A 21,340-nucleotide genomic window follows, 5' to 3' on the forward strand; every position below is an offset into this window, starting at 1 on the left:
TCCCTCCTAGTATCGCTACTCTCACTACTGGTCCTGAGGGGCTTATCTGTCCTGGATTCCCTGTGTTTCCAGCTCTTATCTGTACCAGTGTACATCATCTGGTCTAGCTAGATTTGTAAGGTAGAACTGGGATCATGATAGTGGGGGGAAGTAAGCATTAAAGAACTAGAGCAGTATTTCTCAACCTATGAGTTGAGACCCCTTTGGGGTCGAATGACCCTTTCCCAGGGGTTGCCCAACTCATAATAGTAGCAAAATTATAGTTATGAAGTAGCAATGAAAATAATTTTATGGTTGGGGGTCACCACAACCTGAGGAACTGTATTAAAGGGTCACGGCACTAGGAAGGTTGTGAACCACTGAACTAGAGGAAAGTTTTATGTTGCATCTGTGCTATACTGCACCCTGACTGGCTCGTCTCTTCCCTGAGACCCTTCTGTAAGGGAATGTCCAGTTGCCTACAGATGGGCTGTGGGTCTGCATTCAATACTCCCCCTCATTCACAATGATTTGGTTTTTGTTCTTTGATGCCTGATACCTGATCCCATTGACACCTCGTGATCACACAGGCTGGTGTGCTTCTTCCATGAGGGCTTTGTTGCTTCTCAGCTAAATGGCTGCCTGTTTATCTTCAAGCCTTTAAGACCCCAGATGCTATATCTTTTGATAACCAGGCACCATCAGCTTTCTATACCACATTTGCTTATGTACCCAGTTTGTCTTCAGCGATGGTGTTGGGAAAGTGAGCATCATGGAATGCCAGGTTCATAGAACGTGTTCTTGCATTGAGGGAGTACTTGAATAGAGGGCCAAAGTCCATCTGCTACCTTAATACTCAACCTGTAAATGCATGCACATAGGGTGCAACAACTTCGGATGTTAGGTCCCCCCGCTTCTTCAGCCCGCTTCCAGGGAGCCATTCAAGAGCCTGCTGGCAGTCTTCAAAATCAATAGATAGTTCTAGTTTAAGGTAACCAGATTTTAACATTGGTAAAGCAAGACAAAAGCAGGACACCAGTGATAAAACTCATATCCTGGCAAAATAGCCACATGGCAACCGAAAACCATATACCCTAGCTTGTTGTGCATTCTTTCCAAAAATCGGGACTTTTTTAAAACGCCGTAGGATGCAGGAAAAATTGTTAAAAAATCTGGACTCTCCCGCCAAAAGCAGGATGTCTGGTCACCTTATTCTAGTTTCCAAGTTTGCCTTAGGAAGAAGAGGACGTGTTCTTTAAATGTATCGTTGTTTGTTTTTCTTTGGTTTGGAGATACGACAATGGATTTGCCCTCTAATTCCTCCCAGCCTCACCCGTAGCCCTCCCCTCTGATTAAAAAACACACACTCACACTCAGAAGGGATTTTCTTTTCTTTTTTTATCATTATTTATAAGTTTGTTGACAGAAGAGAGAATTATTAAAATGCCCCTCCCCTCCATGTAGAAGGGCCAAGTGGCAGTTGGCCCAGGAGTGGGGCTTCCCAGGACATAGGGCATCCCCCTGTGAAGCTGAGTCAGTGTTGGGAGCAGGCATGCATCCGTGTCCCCACCTCCAGGCCCTTCCATTTCTTCTTGCAATCCCTTATTAGGAAGGTTTTCGACTGCCTCTAAAACCGACAGGTGCTCTTGGTCTCTGGGGTGTTTGAGGACATGAACCCGCCCTCTGTAGGTTGCGGGACGACATGACGGTGTGTGTGGCAGACTTTGGCCTCTCCAAGAAGATTTACAGTGGTGATTACTACCGCCAAGGGCGCATCGCCAAGATGCCTGTGAAATGGATCGCCATAGAGAGCCTTGCCGATCGAGTCTACACAAGCAAAAGTGACGTGGTACGTACACGGGTTTGCTTTGCTTTCCCCTCCCCCCCAATGAAAAAGAAATGACTGGAGGTGGTGTCCCAAGACTTTTTCATCTTTAATCAACTGGGGATCATGCTCAATCCGCCTCTTTGTTGCTTACAAAACAAGGACAACAACAAAACCGGTTGCTGTCAAGTCCAAGCTGACTCTTGGTGAGCCATGTGTATCAGTGTAGACTGTGTGCTTCTCATGGTCAGAGGCCTGTCTTGCAAGGCGCCTCTGGACCTGTGGGTGCACGCCAACCTCCATCCTGTCAGTTGGCAGCTTCGGGCCCTTGCACCAGCCAGACCCAGGTACGTTAATGCGAGTGGAACGCTCAAACTAACAAAACCCAACCCCATGGCTCCTCAAATCACTTCCAACTCATAATGGCCGTGTGACAGAGTAGAACTGCCCCATAGGGTTTCTAAGAAGAAGCAGATGCTTAGATCTTTCTCCTGCAGAGTCCCTGGTGAGCTGAAGCCACCCGCCTTCCAGCTGGCAGTCAAGTGCTTAACCCCTGTGCTGTCCGGGTTCCTAGACCCTGACCAAGCCTCCTGGCATTCGGAAGCACTGGGCTTTGCATGGGCCCTTCCTTGAGTCCCACTTTCTTTACCTCACTATGGGGACTTATGGCCCGCAATGAAGATAGTTTAGATTCACATTCAATGGGGTGGCTTCACCCAGAGGCCTTTTGAAACCAAGATGCTATTATATGTGTTGTGCTGTGTGATTGTATACCAGACCAGCATCTGGGAAAAGGAAATCACTTCGGAGCAACGTTGGGGCAGGGCATTTATGTGAGATGGAGCTGTGTCTGCCTTTGTCACCATGCCTGGACCAGCTGTAGTGAAAATGGGGCATGTCTAGAAATGGCGTGGCAAGGGTGTCTGACCTCCTCAAACTTCAAAGGAGGAAGGAGAACCTTGCAGCAGATTGCTGCAAGGTGAAGGTCAGGCATACATCCTTTCTCCAGCATTTTTTATTCATTCTGACCCAGCCATCCCTCCCGTGGCACTTTCTGCTTCTCTGTTGGCATCCATAATTCATGGTAGTGACCACCCAGAACTTTCGGACAATACTTACAATTATGGGGTTTATTAGGGAAGTAACAGGTTACTATTCGGGATCAGAAACAACTCGTGATACAATCAGAACAGCCTCCTCTTGCCCTCTGCTGCTGGGTACTGCTCAGGCCCATCAGAGATGAGTGTCACAAAGTCCTTTAGCAGTACTGATCAAGTGCTCAGAGGTGCTTAGCTCTAGCCTTGTGGGCCCGCAAGCCTAGTTTCTCCACCAAGGGCCCAGATGCACGGTATTCTACCAGCAAGTCTCCTGTCTCTTCAGCTCTCTAGTTCCAAGGGTCAGGGAGTCGACTGCATACTCTGCTGCCAGTCTGCTGGTTTTGCTGCGGCGGTTCTCCGCTGTACTTCTGCCGCTTCTTGCTGTCTTGCACTCTCCCTGGTGCTATAGCTTTCTGACTCCTTGATCTAGGACAGTGGTTCTCAACCTTCCTAATGCCGCAACCCTTTAATTCAGTTCCTCCTGCTGTGCTGACCCCCAACCATAAAATTGCTTCGGTTGCTACTTCATAACTGTAATTTTACTGCTGTTATGAATCATCATGTAAATAACTGATAGGCAGGATATATTTTCATTGTTACAAATTCATCACAAAAACAAACGTCATTATATATTGCAAAATACTTATTTCTAATAACAAATCAATGGAAGTTTGTCTTGAAGCATGGTGGAGCATGGGTAACAGTCTTCACCCTGGGTGCTCATAGGTGGCGTATCTGCATGTGGGCAGACCTGCCTCAAGACGGATAGAGGAGCCATGTCTCGGTTCCTAAGCCCATCGGAAATATGAGTTTTCCGATGGTCTTAGGTGACCCCTGTGAAAGGGTCATTTGACCCCCAAAGGGGTCGCGAGACCCACAGGTTGAGAACCATTGGTCTAAGAGGTTTTCAGGACAGGGACCCCGCAGGTTCAAAGGATGGTGCTATGTTCCTAAATCCACTCGCAGCCCTTTCTGCTTAGTAGTAATAAAGTTCTGCAGACACCCCCCACCCCCACCCGCCTCACACACACACATACCAGTCTGCCTCTGATATGGCTCATTTTAAAGCTCACCAGGATGGCAAAACTGGCCAATCCCTCCTGCAACTTCCATGCATGAAGGGTGTCATGTACCTTACTTGCATCATTAGCGAACTGCCCAATCCCTTGGTGGGCACAAACACTTTGTTGGCATTGTTTCACCCAATCACTTGGTGGGCGCAACATGACCGTGCCAAGCAGGGCCGTGTAAAAACGATCTATCACACTGTGAGACTTCAACCACGCACATTTCTGGGTCGGGAGAGCAGCATATCTCAGATGTAGTTGTCAGCCCGGTGACGTGTGAGCAATCCACAAGGCCTTAAGGAAATTACCTTTCCCAGTGAGGGAGGGCAAATAAAAATTTTTTTTAAGTTATTCCTTCAGGCTTTCTGGAAAAACTAGCATCCTAACTTATTGTTGCTTTCTTTTCTCAGTGGGCATTTGGCGTGACCATGTGGGAAATAGTGACGCGAGGGATGACTCCCTATCCTGGAGTCCAGAACCACGAAATGTACGACTATCTTCTTCACGGCCACCGGCTGAAGCAGCCCGAGGACTGCCTGGATGAACTGTGAGGGCCAGGGGCCTCTGCTGGGGCCGGTGGTGGTTCTGGAGCCTGGGAGGCACAGCCAGAGGTGGGGAGGGAGAGACCGGGGTGGGGAGGGCTGCAGGTGAGTGAAGGTGCATACATCACAGCCCCTCACCTTGTCTGGGGCAGGAGGGAGGGAGCACCTCGCTGCTGGCCCTGCTGGGGCTCTCTCAGGGGAGAGAGAGCTGCATCCCCCGGCCTCATTTTAATAGAGAGGTGCTGAAGTTCTCTCAAGTTCTCCAAGTCCGTCCAAGAAATAAATAGCCCTTTACTTGACAATGCATCAAGGCCTCGAATACTACAGCTTCCTCCCTGGGTGGTCATTCTTCCCTTTCTAAGTATAGTGAACCCTTGTTTATTGCGGTTAATCGGTTCTAGGCCCTAGAACCGATAAATGAAATTCCGCAAAGTAGGATTCCTTATTTGTAAATCAAATATTTTTGTAGTTAGAGCATAGAAGACATGAAAAAACACCCTTTAGTCACCATTACACTTGTATTACCCAATTTATTAAACGAAAAAGGGAAAAGACAGGAAAACATTTTGGACGTTACAATTATCATTTATTATTTATTATATTATTTATGGCAACTAGTTTACAGTATTACATATTTCACATACAGTATTATTATACATAGTTCTTACAAATACTGTAATCAATAGCCTATGAAATGACTTAAGGGATGTACTCTACAGGTGGGTCGCCGTCTTTTTCCTCTGAAGGAACGGGTGTAGGCAGTGGGTGCTGTTACGCAAAAACCGCGATAGAGTGAAGCCGCGGAAGTCGAAGCGCGAAGTGGCGAGGGTTCACTGTAGCTGGTCACACAAACCAATCACCGTGATATCCTCAAACAGGAAATTGAGAAATCTAGGCCGAGATGAGGCTGGTTATTAGAATCACTTGTGGGTGCGGGGTAATCTGACCATGCAATTCCAGGTCCCTGTGCGTGAAGGTGATGATTCTGTGGGTACAAAGCGGGACCCGAAGTTTGTATTTCAGAACACTGCCCATGAAACAGGCAAGAGCTGCCAGCTCCAGCCCACGCAGCACCGCAGGGTAGCTCCCGCCCTGGCAGGCTCCTCTCGGAACAGGCAGTGTGGGAGACGCCAGGACCTCGGAGTGAGCAGGCTGGCCTCGGCCTCCTGACTTGCCTTGTAGTTGGGCCACGGCACCTAATGGACCTTTCTGTGCCTCGGTGTCTGCAGCCATATGTGACGTGAAAAGCGGAGCTGTAGAGTCTTTAGAGAGATACTGTGAGGGTTAGACAAGAAAGTGTCTGAGGAATGCCCAGCCCGTGCGGGGTATGGACAGTAAGTGCCCACAGCATGGTGAATAGCATCATTGCAAATTGATCTCCCTCAAACACCTTGCTGCCCTTCCTGAAATAATTTCTTGGGGTGCTGTGTCTTAGGCTACTCTAGAGAAACAAAGTGAAATGCGTGTGTGTGTGTGTGTGTGTGTGTGTGTGTGCACAAGGACAGGTAATTCAAGGAAATGGCTCATGCAGTTGTAGAGGATGACAGGTCACAAATCTGTAGGTAGGACTTTAGGTAGAAGCTTCTTCTGGTTCACATGACTGCAGGGACAGACAGACTGAAAAAAACCAGCAGGTATAGACAGCAGGCTGCTAGCTCACAGCTGCAAGAGCCAGCAAATCCTAAACTCTGCAGGTCAGGTGGCCAGCTGCTGGCTCATGTCTCAAGAATCAAAGGACTGATGGTGATGAATCCAAACACAATCCAAAGCAAAAATGATCCTTGATATAAATTATCTATTTATATACTGGCTGGCAGGCCACACCCCCAGGGAAGCTCTTTTTCCAACCTGGTTGGCTTCTCATATCAGACCTTATCGTGGTGGTCATTACCTTGTGTTACATGAACAATCAGTCCAGTGTCTACCAAAGCAAGAGACTCCGAGCCGAGGCAGCTTGGCACATACAGTTGCTAGTCCACGCTGCCTCCCGCAGGGTGAGTTGGTCTTCCTGATATGTGAGTCTTCTCCCTGTGTAGCAGGGCTGGCTGACTTGGAAGGGGGCATTTTCACAAGATGCAGCAGGCACAATTTAGGGTCATGCCTGGGTGCTAGTGCTGCCGAGCACATGCAGGGACCCCTCGCTGGGGCCCCACCCAGGTTCCTCACACAGGTGAGCAGCCAGGAGCTGCTTTGTGCACCAGCCACCCAGGTCCCTTCTGAGCCAAATGGAAGACAACCATTTTGTTTTTCATTTTCATTTTCTCTTAACTGGGAGTTAATACATAGATCAGTCATTCCATAGTTCATTCACGTCCAGCAGTATTGTACAATTGCTACCACGGTCAGTTTCCAAATATTCTTTTCCTTCCTGGCCACCTTGACATTGTCTCCCTTCTACACTTCCACCACCACTGTACCTTCCCACCTCGAAACCCTTATTCTACTGGCTGTCCCTATAGGTTCATCAATCCTGGCTTCATACACTGAAAAGCGTAAAACACAACTTCAAGAGGGTGACCCCCGATGACATAACACATCTGCGATAAACCCTAATGTGAACAAACAAACAAACAAATACAATGTTGAAACCAGATCAGCTCCAGCATGCATCAGAGAGGGGATCAACTGACAAGGTGTTAACTGTTCAGGTCAGGTTTATCCTTTTGATCTTCTCTACTCATCTCTCTAAGGCACTCTGTTTAGTTACCGCTTTCCTCCCGTCCCTCAATTATGGATAGAGGGAGATCACCCAAAGCTTATTTCCTATGCAATTCCCACAACTGTATCTTGGACCCTCACTGTCATCCACAGCCTTCTGCACACCAGATTCTCACAATTTAGGCTCTGATACTTATCTCTCCTTCAACTTCGAGTTAAATGATTTACAATTCTTCGGTGACTGAGGATGGTGTGCTTCTTCCATGTGGACTTACTTGACATCTCACTTCGATGGCTGCTTGTTTGGAGACAAGCCTTTAATAGCGCAGATGCTGTTTTATCTGAGAGCTGGGCACCATCTAATTTCTTTACCACATGTTGCTGTAGCATCCATATAGAAGGCACCCATTTTGATCTGAGACTCTCCCTTCTTGATGCTAGCAGAGGTTGTTGTTGGTGTAAGGTGACCAGACGTCCCGCTTTAGACAGGACAGTCCCGATTTTTAACAATTTTTCCCACATCCCACAGCGTTTTAAAAATTCCCGATTTTTTGAAAGAATGCACGACAAGCTAGGGTATACGGTTTTCAGCTGCCATGTGGCTATTTCGCCAGGATATGAGTTCTATCAATAGTTCTATCAATAGCTTTACCAATGTTAAAATCTGGTCACCTTATGTTAGTGTTATCATTGTATGAAATTAAGAACAGAAACCAACCAACCAACAACGAAGCCCTTAACCCCCTGGAGTTTCCTGGTTGTTTTTAAAAGGCCAGAGTTAATGGCCTGTTTGCTTCTTAAAATAAGGAAACATTGCAGTCTTGCAGCTGTTTTGTTCTTGGCTGCTTCTATGTGTCAAAGAAGCTAATGTGTGCAGTGATTTCTCTTGGGCCTTTGTGAGGTCTGAGCTGTGTCATATTGTGGTTTCAGATGTTTCACATAGAGCCAACCTCGGGGATGCTGAGTCAGCTGTCCATGGAGCTTCTTTAGGTGTAAACTAGCCGAGTCAGCGAACGCTGTAGTCACAGGCTGGGGAAGTCAGGCAGAAGCAGGCAGAACTGTGAAGAACCTGGAAGAGCCTGCTGTGGCCTGCACACTGGTCTTGGGGCCTGGGAAAGCCAGTCATCCTTCATCCCCATCCCCTCTAGCTTCAGCATGTTGGCCAGCAGCATCCACCAAAGAGGCTGCTGCATCGCCAGTTACAAGGCATTTTCCTTTCAAACAAAACAGATCTCTCTCCCCGCATAAACTTGGCTGAGAACAGCTCACGCCTTTGTTTAGTTTCACCTGCATTTCTTAAAAGTCAGTGCTAAGGAATACTCACTCACTGCCATCAACCTGATAGGGCAGGGTCGGGCTGCCCTCTGTGAGCTTCCAAGACTGACTCTTTATGGGAGTAGAAAGCCCCTTCTTTCTCCCAAGGAGCGGCTCAGTGGTTTCAAACTGCTGACCTTTAATCCATGGGAGGGCACAGTTCAATCCATAGCAGAGGTCATGGGTGAGGGTGGGCCCTGGTATCAAATGGACATTATATAAACCTGACTTGAACAGTTAAAGCCTGTCAGTTGATTCCCCACGCCCCCATGCACACGGGACCCGATCTGGTTTTACGTCACTCTGCTCTGAACATGGCACCGTGCGGCTTCCAGTACACACATCGCTGCCGCAGGGTTGAATGGCGGGGACATATCCAACCTGCCCGCTGTCAGCATTCTATGTGAGTCAGCCCCTGACCACCTGCCACCGAACAGCACCCATCAGTCTCCATACAGCCGATCACGCCCACACTGAACTTGAACGCTGAGTCACGACAGCAGGTGGTGAGTCTGCTGCTCCTCTGCTCTGAGGACCTCCGCTCACACCCCCTTTCCCTTCTAGTTCTGTTCTTCCGCTCCCGTGGGGCTGCTAGTACCCAGGGAGGGAAGGGAGGGAAGGTGACTGTCAGAGCTGCGCATGCGCCCTGGGTTGGCTCTGTAGGGACAAGTGCAGCGGAGGGAGGTGGTGCCCTGTCTCTGAGCCATTCCCGGAGCCAGGAACAAAGCAGGGCCTTGATGGCTGTGGGCAGAGGGAACACTCACCAAGTGTACATGACTGCGTTGTTCGCAAAATGCGTCCAGAGAAGCAAAAATGACCATTTATTCAGGCAACGACTAAGCGTATATCTTCTTTGCATTTATAAGATTTAACGCACTAAATATACCAGTGCCCCCATGACTCATCAGGCCAGGGCCTCTCCTCATTCTCCTCAGTCCACGACTGTGAAACAGGCCTTTGATGGGAGCACAGTGCACGTGCTCGCTGCGCCTTTAAGAGGCATGCTGCATTCCTTTGCTTCTAACCCACGTGGCACGCCTAGCAAGCATAGGAGACTGACTCATGACAGAGTTGCCCTGTTTACCAAAACCATCTAACTCACGCATAATTTGCCGGAAACGCAGTGTTTATCTCATCGTGTATTACAAGTAAACAGTGCATTTCAGCATTCTATTGCTACTGTTTTGTATAGGAAGGGTGGGAAAAGAATATTTAAACACTTTCTACCGAGAAGAGACTAAATAAAAATAAATTGCACAGCAAGTTGGTGAAGTAATAGCAAAAGAAAGAATGTCCCTACGACCAGATCCTCTCAAACCTCATCCCAGACGGCCAACAGTCAAGGCTTTGTGGGGGAGATTTAAAAAAAAAAAAATCATGAAAATTGATTTGTGCCATGAAACCTCAACAAGATAAACAATAATTATTTGTCAAACCTAACTGACCATCTTATGAAGACTCAAATCAAAGTCCCTAGATTTGAAGTCCAGGGGTAAATCAGGGTGTCAGCTGAGAAATGTGCTTCTACCCCCCACTTTCCCTACCCACCCCACCACCCTCTGGGAGCCGGGTGTCTGTGACCAGTCTCTTCTGACACATCACACTCTGTGAGTCTCTTGACTCCTGGAAACGTGTGCAGGTGCTGCTGTAAGTGAGCTGATTGTGAGCCTACACAAAATGAGATCAGCCCCCGGTGGGTGAAGGAAGGGCCGTGCCCTTGTAGAATTAGCCGAATGATCCACAGGAGGCAATTGGGGATCAAGGAGAGCATTTATGAATATCAGATGCCAGTGAGCCACTGTGTGTGTCAGATTATTTTAACATGGGCCTCATTCTGATCCAGTGGCATGCATACCAGCGACTCCTAACAGGACAAGATCATGAAATGCTGATATAACACAGCCTTCATCTCAGCCTAGTGGTTCCCACTTCAGCGATGTCTCCCTACTTCACTGTTCACTTAAGAGCTTTCCCAGGATATTACACACCAAGGGTGACGACACCCCAGGTGAGAGCAGTCCCCTCTGGACACACAGCAGGGGGTCTTGAGGCCGGGGCATTGTCCCGCCAGAGCCAGGTCCCCAGGCTCCCTGTTACCCATGTGGGCTTGGCATCTTCTGTTCCATCTCTGACCCCGCTCCTTTAGTATTACAAAGGCCAGATGAGATGGGATGCTATACACCAAACACCTCACATAGGAAGGGCCCCCCAGCTGTTCCTCTCTCTCTTAGCCCTCTGGCCCTTCTAACTGAGATCTCCCACCTGATGACAGCCCACTTTGATAGGAAAGATAGAGCAGGGGTCATCAAACTCATTCTGTAAAGAGCCAAATAGTTGATACACGGGGCTTTGTGAGACGTCGAGTCTCTGTAGCAACTATTCAACCCGACCATTGCAGCCAAAGCAAACATGATCAATACATATAAATGAAAAGTATAGCTGCGTGCCAATACAATTTTATTGACAAAAACAGACTGAGGGTCCCATTGGCAACAAATTGCCCACCTGTGATATCAAATAAAGTCACATAAATACCTCTTGTCAAAGGGAGCTGTCTTTCTCACACGCCTGGAAGCCAACTTTGCGTTCTTGTCAAACATCCATGGGAAACCTACAAACGTTCAACAAACCCCAGGCCACAGAGAGAACGTCCCCAAAGTAGAAGTAATACAATTGAGAGGCAATTAAAAAAATCAAGATTCATTCGGAGCAAAGGGTTGTGTGCCTCGAAGGGAAGTGGGTGTCCCAGGCAATAACTCACTCGCTTGTACTTATAGGTACGAAATCATGTACACCTGCTGGAGAGCGGATCCTTTGGACCGCCCGACCTTTTCGGTGCTGAGGCTGCAGCTGGAGAAGCTCTTGGAAAGTCTGCCTGATGTTCACGACGAAGCAGGCGTCATTTACATCAACACCCAGTTGCCCGGGAGCTGCGAGGGCCTGGCAGAGGGCCCTGCCTTTGCTCAACTGGACCTGAACATCGATCCTGACTCCATCATCGCTTCGTGCAGTTCCCGATCTGCCGTCAGCGTGGTCACGGCAGAAGTTCATGAGACCACCCCGCAGGAGGGGAGGTATATCCTGAACGCGGGGAGCGAGGAATGGGAAGAGCCGGCTTCTGCCGGCCCCGCCAGGGTGACACCTGGAAAGGATGGGGTTTTAGTGGAAGACAAGCTGAGAAGGAACAGGGCCAGCTGGTCCCATTCTAGCACGCTCCCCTTGGGGGGCACCTCACCGGACGAACTTCTGTTTGCTGACACCGCCTCGGAGGATTCAGATGTCGTGATGTGATGAGAACAGAGAGAAGATGTTCCCCAGCTGGGTAAATCCTTCCACTTTCGAAGGATCTGTGTACGTTGGTACTTCTGTATGTCTGTCCCTTTCCAATTAAACCCCACAGCCCCAAAGCACCAGATGAATGTTGTCGAGTAAGTCATCATGAAAAAAGACATGCTATGTATTTATTAAAATAGATATATATGTGTAAATGTGTGTATATGATAGAAAGAGACAGATGCTATATTTTAATACGAGATGACAATTTCATTTCACTTCGCCTTGCAGGTCCTCAGATTTAAACTCACATAGCCTCCTCTCTGGAGCCGCTCCTGGGTAATAACATTTGTACAGTCAAAGTTGGTGTTTAAGTACTTTTTTTAAATGACTATCAAATTTAAAGATACTTGTAAAATAAAATGCCTTATTTGATTCTGCTTCTGGTCTTTTTTGGAAAACCTAGCGTTTCTATGTGAACCACCCACCTTCTAATCGTGGCTGGTTTCGTATTTCGAGTTGACAACCTGAGTGGTTCTTCGCTATGACGGCCGGCCTAATGAAACGTGGAGGAGGAAGTCCATGTCCCCGGACTGGAGGCGTGGGTGGACAGCGGGCCCTGGCCTCGGGGTCTTTGCATAGGAGTTCTTTTCATGCCTGGCCCTCGGCACGTTTCTCCAACTCCTCTTGGCATTGCTTTTTCAGAAAAGCCGCTCCAGCGCGTCCAAAGATGAGGGGAAGAAATATTAAGAGACTGACATTTTCAATCTAAGTGAAAGCTTGAAAATAAACTGTAAGAGGATATCTGATGGATGATGTGCATTTTCTGTCAGGGAGGATAACTTGTGGGAAGCAGGAAGGGGCAGTGAGACAGGGAAGAGGCAACAAATTCTGTTGCCTGAATTCAGGTCCTGGCCTGAATTCAGGTCCTGGCTACACCCCACTTGGTAAAGAGCCATCTATAAGGTATTGAATCACCTTGCAGAAAGCAGCCTGGCTCTTCTCAGCTCTTTCTGGCCATGCTAACAGCTGAGGCTAAAGAATTGGGCTGGAGAAACCAAGAAAGAATACCTGGATACCCAGTGTTGGCCAAACTTAATGAGGCATAATGTAATCTCTCTTGGCCACCTAGGAGGTCAATAATAGTCCTGAGCCCTAAGGCTCAGAGGACTCCCGAGTTGGTGAGCATGCATGGGGAAGAGTGCTCTTTGGTCCTAGAAGGTGCTTGCTGAGATCCATGCCAGACTTCATCCTCTGTGTCTTGTTCGCATTCTTTCCGGTGGTAATAATTTGCAGTTATAAGTATCATGTGCATACTGCGAATTGTGGGTCATTCCATCAAATTAACCGATTCTCAAGAGCAGGGAGAGCCAGCAGGGACTGGCATCTTCCTGTTGGCAGTTGGAAAGAAGGGGTCCTCCCAACACGTGGGCTCTGTCCAGGCTCTTGTTAGGTGCCATGGAGTCAGCTTCAATGCACAGTGACCCGACACAACATGGGAAGCTCTGCCCAGGCCTGCCCCCTCCTCACAATCTTTATGTTCGAGTCCACTGTAGCAGTCATCGTGTCCATCCCTCTTGTTGAGGCTCTTCCTCCTTGTCATTGACCCTCCAGTTGACCACACCTGATCGCTTTTTCAGGGACTGGTTTCTCCCGATGACATACCCAGTCTGGGAGACCAAGTTTTGTCACCCGTGCTTCTAAGAAGCACTCTGGCTGTATGTCTTTCCGTATTCTCTTCCAGCACCAGAATCCGAATGCATCTGTCGCCCCATCCTCCGTGTTCATTGTCCAGCTTTCCCATGCATGTGAAGCAAATGAGAATGCCAGGGGGGTCAAGTGCACTTAGACTTCAAAGTGAACATCTTTGCTCTTTCCCACTTTAAATAGGTCTTGTGCCACAGATGTACCGAGAGTAAGACTCCATTTGATTTTTTTTTTTTTGGATCCAGAAATCATCATGAACTCCCAAACTTATTTGGCCTTCTGCCCCCTTTTCAGAAAAAAATTACTTAGGGCCCTTTTGCCAACTAAAAACTTCTGGACTTTAGCCTACAATCCAAGATAAAATATAGGTATCTGCTTTTGCGGCAACCCCCAACTCAGGTGTTCTACCCGACACCCACCCCTCCCCCAAGTCTCGCCCACTTTGGGAAACACTGATCCAGATGGCTAGGATTGGGGGACATGCTGGGAGGGCAACCGATCTGAAAGATGGCGTCGTCTAGACCTGCTTGTGAGTTGGTCAACTCAAGGTGGCTAGGACTGAGAGAAAGTACCACTTGAGTGGCTGGCAATGGGGATGGAGGAGGGAAGTGAGGACCCTATCCCTTTCTCTGACTTTGTGAATTGATGCTGATGCTTAGCACACAATGAAGACGAAAGGAAGAGCTGACCACTGTACCTCTTGCTTAGTTGCCTGCTATCGGTTGGTGTTTCAGTTTTTTGTGAGCTGTTCTGTTTGATTCTTAAATCGCCCTGGACACCGGCGCGATCACCAGATGATGGGCCAGGAAGCCAAGGTTTGGAGAACTTCTGGCTCACATCTACACAGGGGCAGGGCAGGAATCCAGATCCATACAATGTCTTTCTTCTCTTTTCTTTTTAAAATAATTTTATTAGGGGCTCTTACAGCTCTTCTCACATATCATACATTAATCCATTGTGTCAAGCACCTTGTTACACATGTTGCCATCATTTTCAAAACATTTGCTTTCTACTTGAGTCCTTGTTTTCCCCCTTTTCCACCCTCTCTCCTTCATGAACTCTTGGTAATTTATAAATTATTTTTTCATGTCTTACACCAACATCTGTCTCCCTTCACCCTCTTTTCTGTTGTGCATCCCCCCAGGAGGGGGTTATATGTAGATCATTGTGATCTACATATATAATTTGATTCCCCCTCTCTCCCCCCACCTTCCCCTTATCCTCCTGGCATTGCTACTCTCAATATTGGTCCTTAGGGGGTTATCTGTCCTGGATTCTCTGCCTACTGTCCTAATCATCAGAACATCTCTGAGCAAGGTAGCCTCTCCCTTCCTCAGTCTTCCCCACTGTGCAGTGGGGATAAACATAAGACTCACCAGAGGATTAAAAAAGTGTCATGCCAAGGGCAGTAAGAGCAATGCGTATTTACTAAATAAAATTAAAAGGTTGAAAGGCTCTGGAATAGACTCTCAAATCATAGGTTTTGAAATTGTATGGGGGGCGGGTGTGAAACACTTAAGGGCTTGCAACAGAGCAGCAAGAAGAACAAAGCAATGAAGTCCCCGGGGAATACCAAAAATATACTTTGGGGCCAGGACATGGCACCCCATCAGACTCAACCAGAAAACACTCATAAAGATCAACAAACAGACCTGGAACTATTTATAGGCTTTTCTTTTGTCGTTGGTTTTTGTTTGTTTGTTTGTTTGTTTGTTTTCTCTTGTTTTGTTTTGCTCTGCTTTGTTTTTGTGCTTATGATTGTCTTTGCATGTCTATCTCCATTAGATAGGCAGGATAAACAATCCGGAGGAGAAAACAATAGGATGACGGTTCTGGGGGGGACATGAGAGAGGGGGAGGCAGAGGAAAGGAGTGGGTGTTAACAAACCCAGGCACAAGGGAACAGCAGATGATCTAACATCGATGGTGAGGAGGGTGTAGGGGGCCTGGTAGTGCTTGATCAAGGGCAATGTAACATAGAGGAATTACTGAAACCCGAATGAAGGCTGAACATGATAATGAGACAAGAGGAAAGTAAAAGGAAATAGAGGAAAGAACTAGGAGGCAAAGGGCATTTATAGAGATCTAAATACAGGTATGTACATATGTAAATATATTTATATATGATGATAGGAAAATAGATCTATGTACATATATTTATAGGTTTAGTATTAAGGTAGCAGATGGACATTGGGCCTCTACTCAAGTACTCCCTAAACACAAGAACACTTTGTTCTAATAACCTGGCATTCCATGATGCTCACCTTCCCAACATGATCACTGAAGACAATGGGAGCGTAAGCAAATGTGGTGAAGAAAGCTGATGGTGCCTGGCTACCAAAAGATATAGTGTCTGGGGTCTTAATGCCTTGAAGACAAACAAGTGGTCATCTAGCTGAGAAGCAACAAAGTCCACATGGAATAAGCACACCAGCCTGTGTGGTCATAAGGTGTCAATGGGATCAGGTATCAGGCATCAAAGACCCAGAACAAAAAATATCTATGTGAATGATCCCAATTCTACCTTACAAATCAGATTTGACCAAAGCATGCACTCTGCTATAGATAAGAGCCCACAACACAGAGAATCCAGGACAGATAAACCCCTCAGGACCAACAATGAGAATAGTGATACCAGGAGGGTAAGGGGAAAGTGGGAGGAGAAAGAGGGAACTGATCACAACGATCAATATATAACCCCCTCCCTGGAGGATGGACAACAGAAGAGTGGTGAAGGGAGACATAGGTCAGTATAAGACATGAAAAATTAATAATTTATAAATTATCAAGGGTTTGTGAGGGAGGAAGGGGGAGATAAATGAGGAGCTGATACCAAGGACTAAAGTAGAAAGAAAATATTTTGAAAATAATGATGGCAACGAATGTACAAATGTGCTTGACACAATGGATGGATGTATTGTCATAAGAGCTGTATGAGCCCCTAATAAAATGATTTTTTTAAAAAAGTTTAACATTTTGTCAAGAAAAAAACTGCTACTCGATGTGTGCTTTGATCAGGAGCTGGGTGTGTTGGCTCTCGGTATATTCCACTTGATCTCCAGGTTCTACTCTCCACTGCATTGGGTGCACAGAACTCACACAGCTAAAGGGTTCATTAAGGAAGTCAGCAGTTGTGATGCCCATGAGAAATGCCTAGGGTTGAGTTTTTAAACAGGACATGTTACAAAGTTCTTTCAGATCTGCTACTAAATGCCCAAAGGGACATGCCACTGAATCCAGAGGCATTCTGCTCAAGCTTCATGGGTGAGCAAACCCAGTTCCCTGAATTAAGTGCCCAGAGCCATCCCGCTCTGGGTCCAGTTCCATGAGTCAGCAAGCCCAACTTCTCCAATTAAGTGCCCAGAGGCACCCACTCCACTAGCCAGCCTCCTGCACGGAAGCACTCAGCTTTACTATTTCTGTGGGTTGGGAAGTTCATCACTCTGTTGCATGCTCTGGCTCCTGGTTCTGCAGCTGCTCCTCTGATGGAGCTGTCTTCTGGATGAAGGAGGTTCACTGTGCAGGGATCTCAAGTCCAGAGGATGTGCTTCACTCCTGCCTCTTGCAGGTAATGATATTCCCCATCTTCTGCTTCTCAGAGGGCTCATTTTATACATAGCAGGATGACACTCCAGGGAATGCTGTTCACAATTACTCACAGATGAATCCTATCAGTATCTTCCCCACCTTCTTACCAGATCCATGCAGGGAAAGGTGGTTTGGTGGGAGTTAGAGATTTTGGCTACAAGTGCTACATTAAATAATTCACTGCCGCTTCATGATAAGCCAAAAAACAAACAAACAAAAACAACTCATCTTAAGAAAGATAGACTCCCCAGAAGAATTCACTTCAGAGGACAGCACTGAAGCTACAGATCAGGGAGAGGGACATGACTGATCAGAGCACATAGGAGCAAAGGAAGGGGGAGGGAGAGACAGTGGAGCACATCCTGGCCCACCAAGTCCTGAGAACGATATTGCCACTCAGACTAGCCAATGCACAGAAGGGACCATAGGGCCAGGCCCACCATGGGACACGATGGCCCTCTCTGACCCATAGCGCTACAGAGGACAACAATGGAGAGACAGTGCGGGAATCATGCCCCATCTGACCCCACCACACCAAGGCGGAACGCTAAGGAACCACTAAGGGCATGCAGCACAACAGCAAGGGAAGCAGAGCAATGAAGTCCCTGGGGAATATAAAAAATAGACTGTGGGGCCAGGGAGTGGCACCCCACCAGACTTGACCAAAAAACACTCCTAAAGCTCAACAAACAGACCTTGAACTAGTTATAGGCTTTTCTTTTTTGTCATTCCTTTTGTTGTTCTTGTTTTGTTTTTTTTTGTTGCTTTGTTTTGCTCTGTCTTGTTTTTGTGCTTATTATTGTCCCTGCATGTCTATCTAAATAAGATAAGCGGGATAAACAATCTGGAAGAGAAAATAATGGGACCGATGGTTCCTGGGGAACATGGGAGATGGGGAGGCAGGGGAAAGAAAGTGGGTGTTAACAAATCCAGGGACAATGGAACAACAAGTGATATAAAATTGGCGGCATGTAGGAGGCCTGGTAGGGCTTGATAAAGAGCAGTGTAATTGAGAGGAATTACTGAAACCTGACTGAAGGCTGAGCATGATAGTGGGACAAGAAGAAAGTAAAAGGAAATAGAGGAAAGAACTGGGAGGCAAAGGGCATTTATAGAGGTATAAATACAGGCATGTACATGTGTATATGTAAATATATTTATATATGACAATGGGGAAATAGATCTATGTGCATATATTTATAGGTTTAGTATTAAGGTAGCAGATGGACATTGGGCCTCTACTCAAGTATTCCCTCAACACAAAAACACTTTGTTGTTTTAACCTGGCATTCCATGATGCTCACCTTCCCAACACTATCACTGAAGACAAAGTGGGTGTATAAGCAAATGTGGTGAAGAAAGCTGATGGTGCCTGGCTATCAAAAGATATAGCATCTGAGGTCTTAAAGGCTTGAAGATAAACAAGCGGCCATCTAACTGAGAAGCAACAAAGCCCACATGGAAGAAGCACACCAGCCTGTGTGATCACGAAGTGTCAATAGGATCAGGTATCAGGCATCAAAGAACAAAAAAAGCTTATCAATGTGAATGATAATGCGGAGTGGAGACCTAAAGCCCATCTGTTGATAATTGGACATCCCCTTACAGAAGGGTCACAAGGAAGAGATGAGCCAGTCAGTGTGCAGTATAGCACCAGTAAAACATACAACTCTCCTCTAGTTCTTGAATGCTTCCTCCCCGACTATTGTAATCCCAATTCTGCCTTATAAATCCAGCTAGACCAGAGCATGTGCACGGGTTCAGATAAGAGCTGGAAACACAGGGAATCCAGGACAGATAAACCCCTCAGGACCAATATTGAGAGTAGCAATACCAGAAGGGGAAGGGGAAGGTGGGGGAGGAAGGGGGAACCAATCACCACAATCTACATATAACCCCTCTCGTGGAGATGGAGAACAGAAAAATGGGTGAAAGGAGACATTGGTCAGTGTAAGACATGAAAAATTCATAATTTATAAATTATCAAGGGTTCATGAGGGAGGAAGGGTGGGGGAGGGAGGGGGAAAGTGAGGAGCTGATACCAAGGACTCAAGTAGAAAGAAAATGTTTTGAGAATGATGATGGCAACAAATATACAAATGTGCTTGATACAATGGATGGATATATGGGTTGTGATAAGAGTTATAAGAACCCCCAGTAAAATGATGAAAAAGTAAGAACAAAAGAAAGAAAGATATTGTCATATTTGTAAGCTAACGAGCAGTTGCATTCAAGTTCAATCCAACTCATTGTGGCCCCATGTGTATCATAATGGAACTGTGTTAGGATGTGCAATGGCTAATTTTGCAGCAGGCTTTCCTTCCAAGGTACTGGTAAGTGAATTTGAATCTCCCACCTTTTGGTTAACAGCCAAAAGGTGTTTGTACCACCCAGCAACTGTTTGCACCACCCAGCAACTCTATAAACTAAATAAGGAGCAAACTCATTGCTGGAGTGCCAATTCCCACACATAGTGGACAGAGTAGAACTTCCCCATGGGCTTTCCAAGGCTGTGTGCAAATCTTCACAGAAGCACACTGCCACATCATCAACCCTTCAGTTAGCAACTAACTACATGTGCAATTGCAAAAGTTGAAAGGTGTTATTTGGAAGGTTTACATGGATTAAATTTGATATATCGAAATTAGTACCCTTTGTGCTCTATTCTATAATGTGATCGTATGAGTATTGCACAATGTGAACGATATGCTGCGGCCCTCTCAGTCCTCTCCTGCTCGCTCAGGATTTTCATCGTGCTCTGAAAAAACCTGGGAAGCCTGGGCCAATCTGGCCCGAGGGAAGTGCCAGGAGCGGAGCAAACTGTGGCTCCCAGCGTTTCTTGAGATAGCGAGAAAGAGAGCAGAGAAATGGATGTCATCTAATGCTCAGTGACACAGCAAGACATGTGACACACCTGGATACAACACAGGTGTCGTGAGAGAGCAACACCTTCACAGCTCAGGTTCCTGTTCCTCCAGGAGAATGGTGCTGCGCTAGGACCCTGGCTCAATACAGTTTGAGCATATTGACATGCCAGTATTTGTCTTAGCCTTACTCGAGTATTTGAACGTTCAGGAAGAAGTAAAGCGCCAGTCACAAGCACACACTTCTACTGTCTTCTAAGCATGACCTGAAATAACCTTTCAAGTTCTCCTTTGTACCAACTGAAATTGCTTTAGTAAGTGATTCTGAGGGGCAACAAAGTAGGGAGACAGCAAACAGGAAAAAACAAGTCTGGGCATTGTCTTCAGCAGTGCCGAGCAGGGCTGGGGAAGTCAAGAGGACAAGAAGTCCACATCTGCCTCATGACATTTTTAGCTATTTCATTTTATTTATGCTGCTTTACCCTCCCCCCTTTTCTTCTTCTTGCTTTTTAAACTCAGTAGCAGGGAGAAAGGAGAATCAGAGTCAGGGTTTCAAAGAACCCAAATGATTCTGACCTATGGGCTGGGCCAATTCTACCGAAATCTCCCAGGGCAACCTGGAGCAGGTCACTTGGCTCTCCTGAGCATCCTCAGTGCGGAACAAAAATGCTTCTGACTGCAAGCCCCGGGGCTGAGGAGGGAAAGGAGACAAGGTCTTGGAGGGAGTTTTATACCTAGCAGAGGCTCTTCCCAGGTCAAGGCAACCTTTACGCAGTACAAACTCCTAGAGCCACTCTCCTTGATCACACTAGAGTCTTGTTCCCTCTGGTACCATGGTTTCCCTCTAAAATAATACAGACCTTTCTTTAAAAAGAAAGGAAATTACAGTCTCTACTGACCCAGAGCAAGAGAAAAAGGAGGAAACAAAGACTCAGAGTAGACACTAGTGTATCGGACTAACAGTCTATGCGAATCACAGCCTCCTCAGTCTATCAGTATTTGTGAAGCAAAGCCTTATGGACCCAGAGACGCGAGGAATCGGACGGTCACCACTAACGACTGTTCTCATCAGGCTCACAGTCGAGAGACGCCGACAGCATGGGAGGACAATATGGAATCACAGCCCGCACGTTCTTTACAAAGCTGGACTTACTGAACTGGTTGAACCCCCCAGAGTGACCATTTAGCGAAGCAAGAGGTTGGTTTATAATGTACAGAATATTACGCATGAGCCCTGTGCACCTTTAAAAGCATCGATATGACACCACACAGTGACCAATTACTCTAAAGCAAAACTGACAGAATAAGGGGGCGGGAGAGCCCAGTTACTGAGAGTGAAGCCTCAAGAACGGAATGATTGCGGAAACATAGCCAAGGTCACCGAGCAAATTGTGTAATAGTTGTTACATGGGAGCCTAAACTGCTGT

The 21,340-nt window shown here is 46.8% G+C and overlaps 1 protein-coding gene across 1 annotated transcript in view; it reads left to right on the forward strand.

Annotated features, from left to right (window-relative positions):
• MERTK (MER proto-oncogene, tyrosine kinase) overlaps nucleotides 1-12,190 on the forward strand; it is a 123,688-nt gene extending 111,498 nt beyond the window's left edge. The window contains exons 16-19 of the mRNA XM_045287095.1: nucleotides 861-970; nucleotides 1,669-1,828; nucleotides 4,379-4,515; nucleotides 11,260-12,190. Coding sequence (XP_045143030.1) covers nucleotides 861-970; nucleotides 1,669-1,828; nucleotides 4,379-4,515; nucleotides 11,260-11,773 — 921 coding nt within the window. The 3' untranslated portion in view covers nucleotides 11,774-12,190. The remainder of the gene's footprint in view (nucleotides 1-860; nucleotides 971-1,668; nucleotides 1,829-4,378; nucleotides 4,516-11,259) is intronic.
• The last annotated feature ends 9,150 nt before the right edge of the window (nucleotides 12,191-21,340 follow it).

The sequence above is a fragment of the Echinops telfairi genome, unplaced genomic scaffold (genome assembly GCF_000313985.2).
Source record: "Echinops telfairi isolate 266 unplaced genomic scaffold, ASM31398v2 ScPeMD7_11;HRSCAF=52, whole genome shotgun sequence".
Lineage (NCBI taxonomy): Eukaryota > Metazoa > Chordata > Mammalia > Afrosoricida > Tenrecidae > Echinops > Echinops telfairi.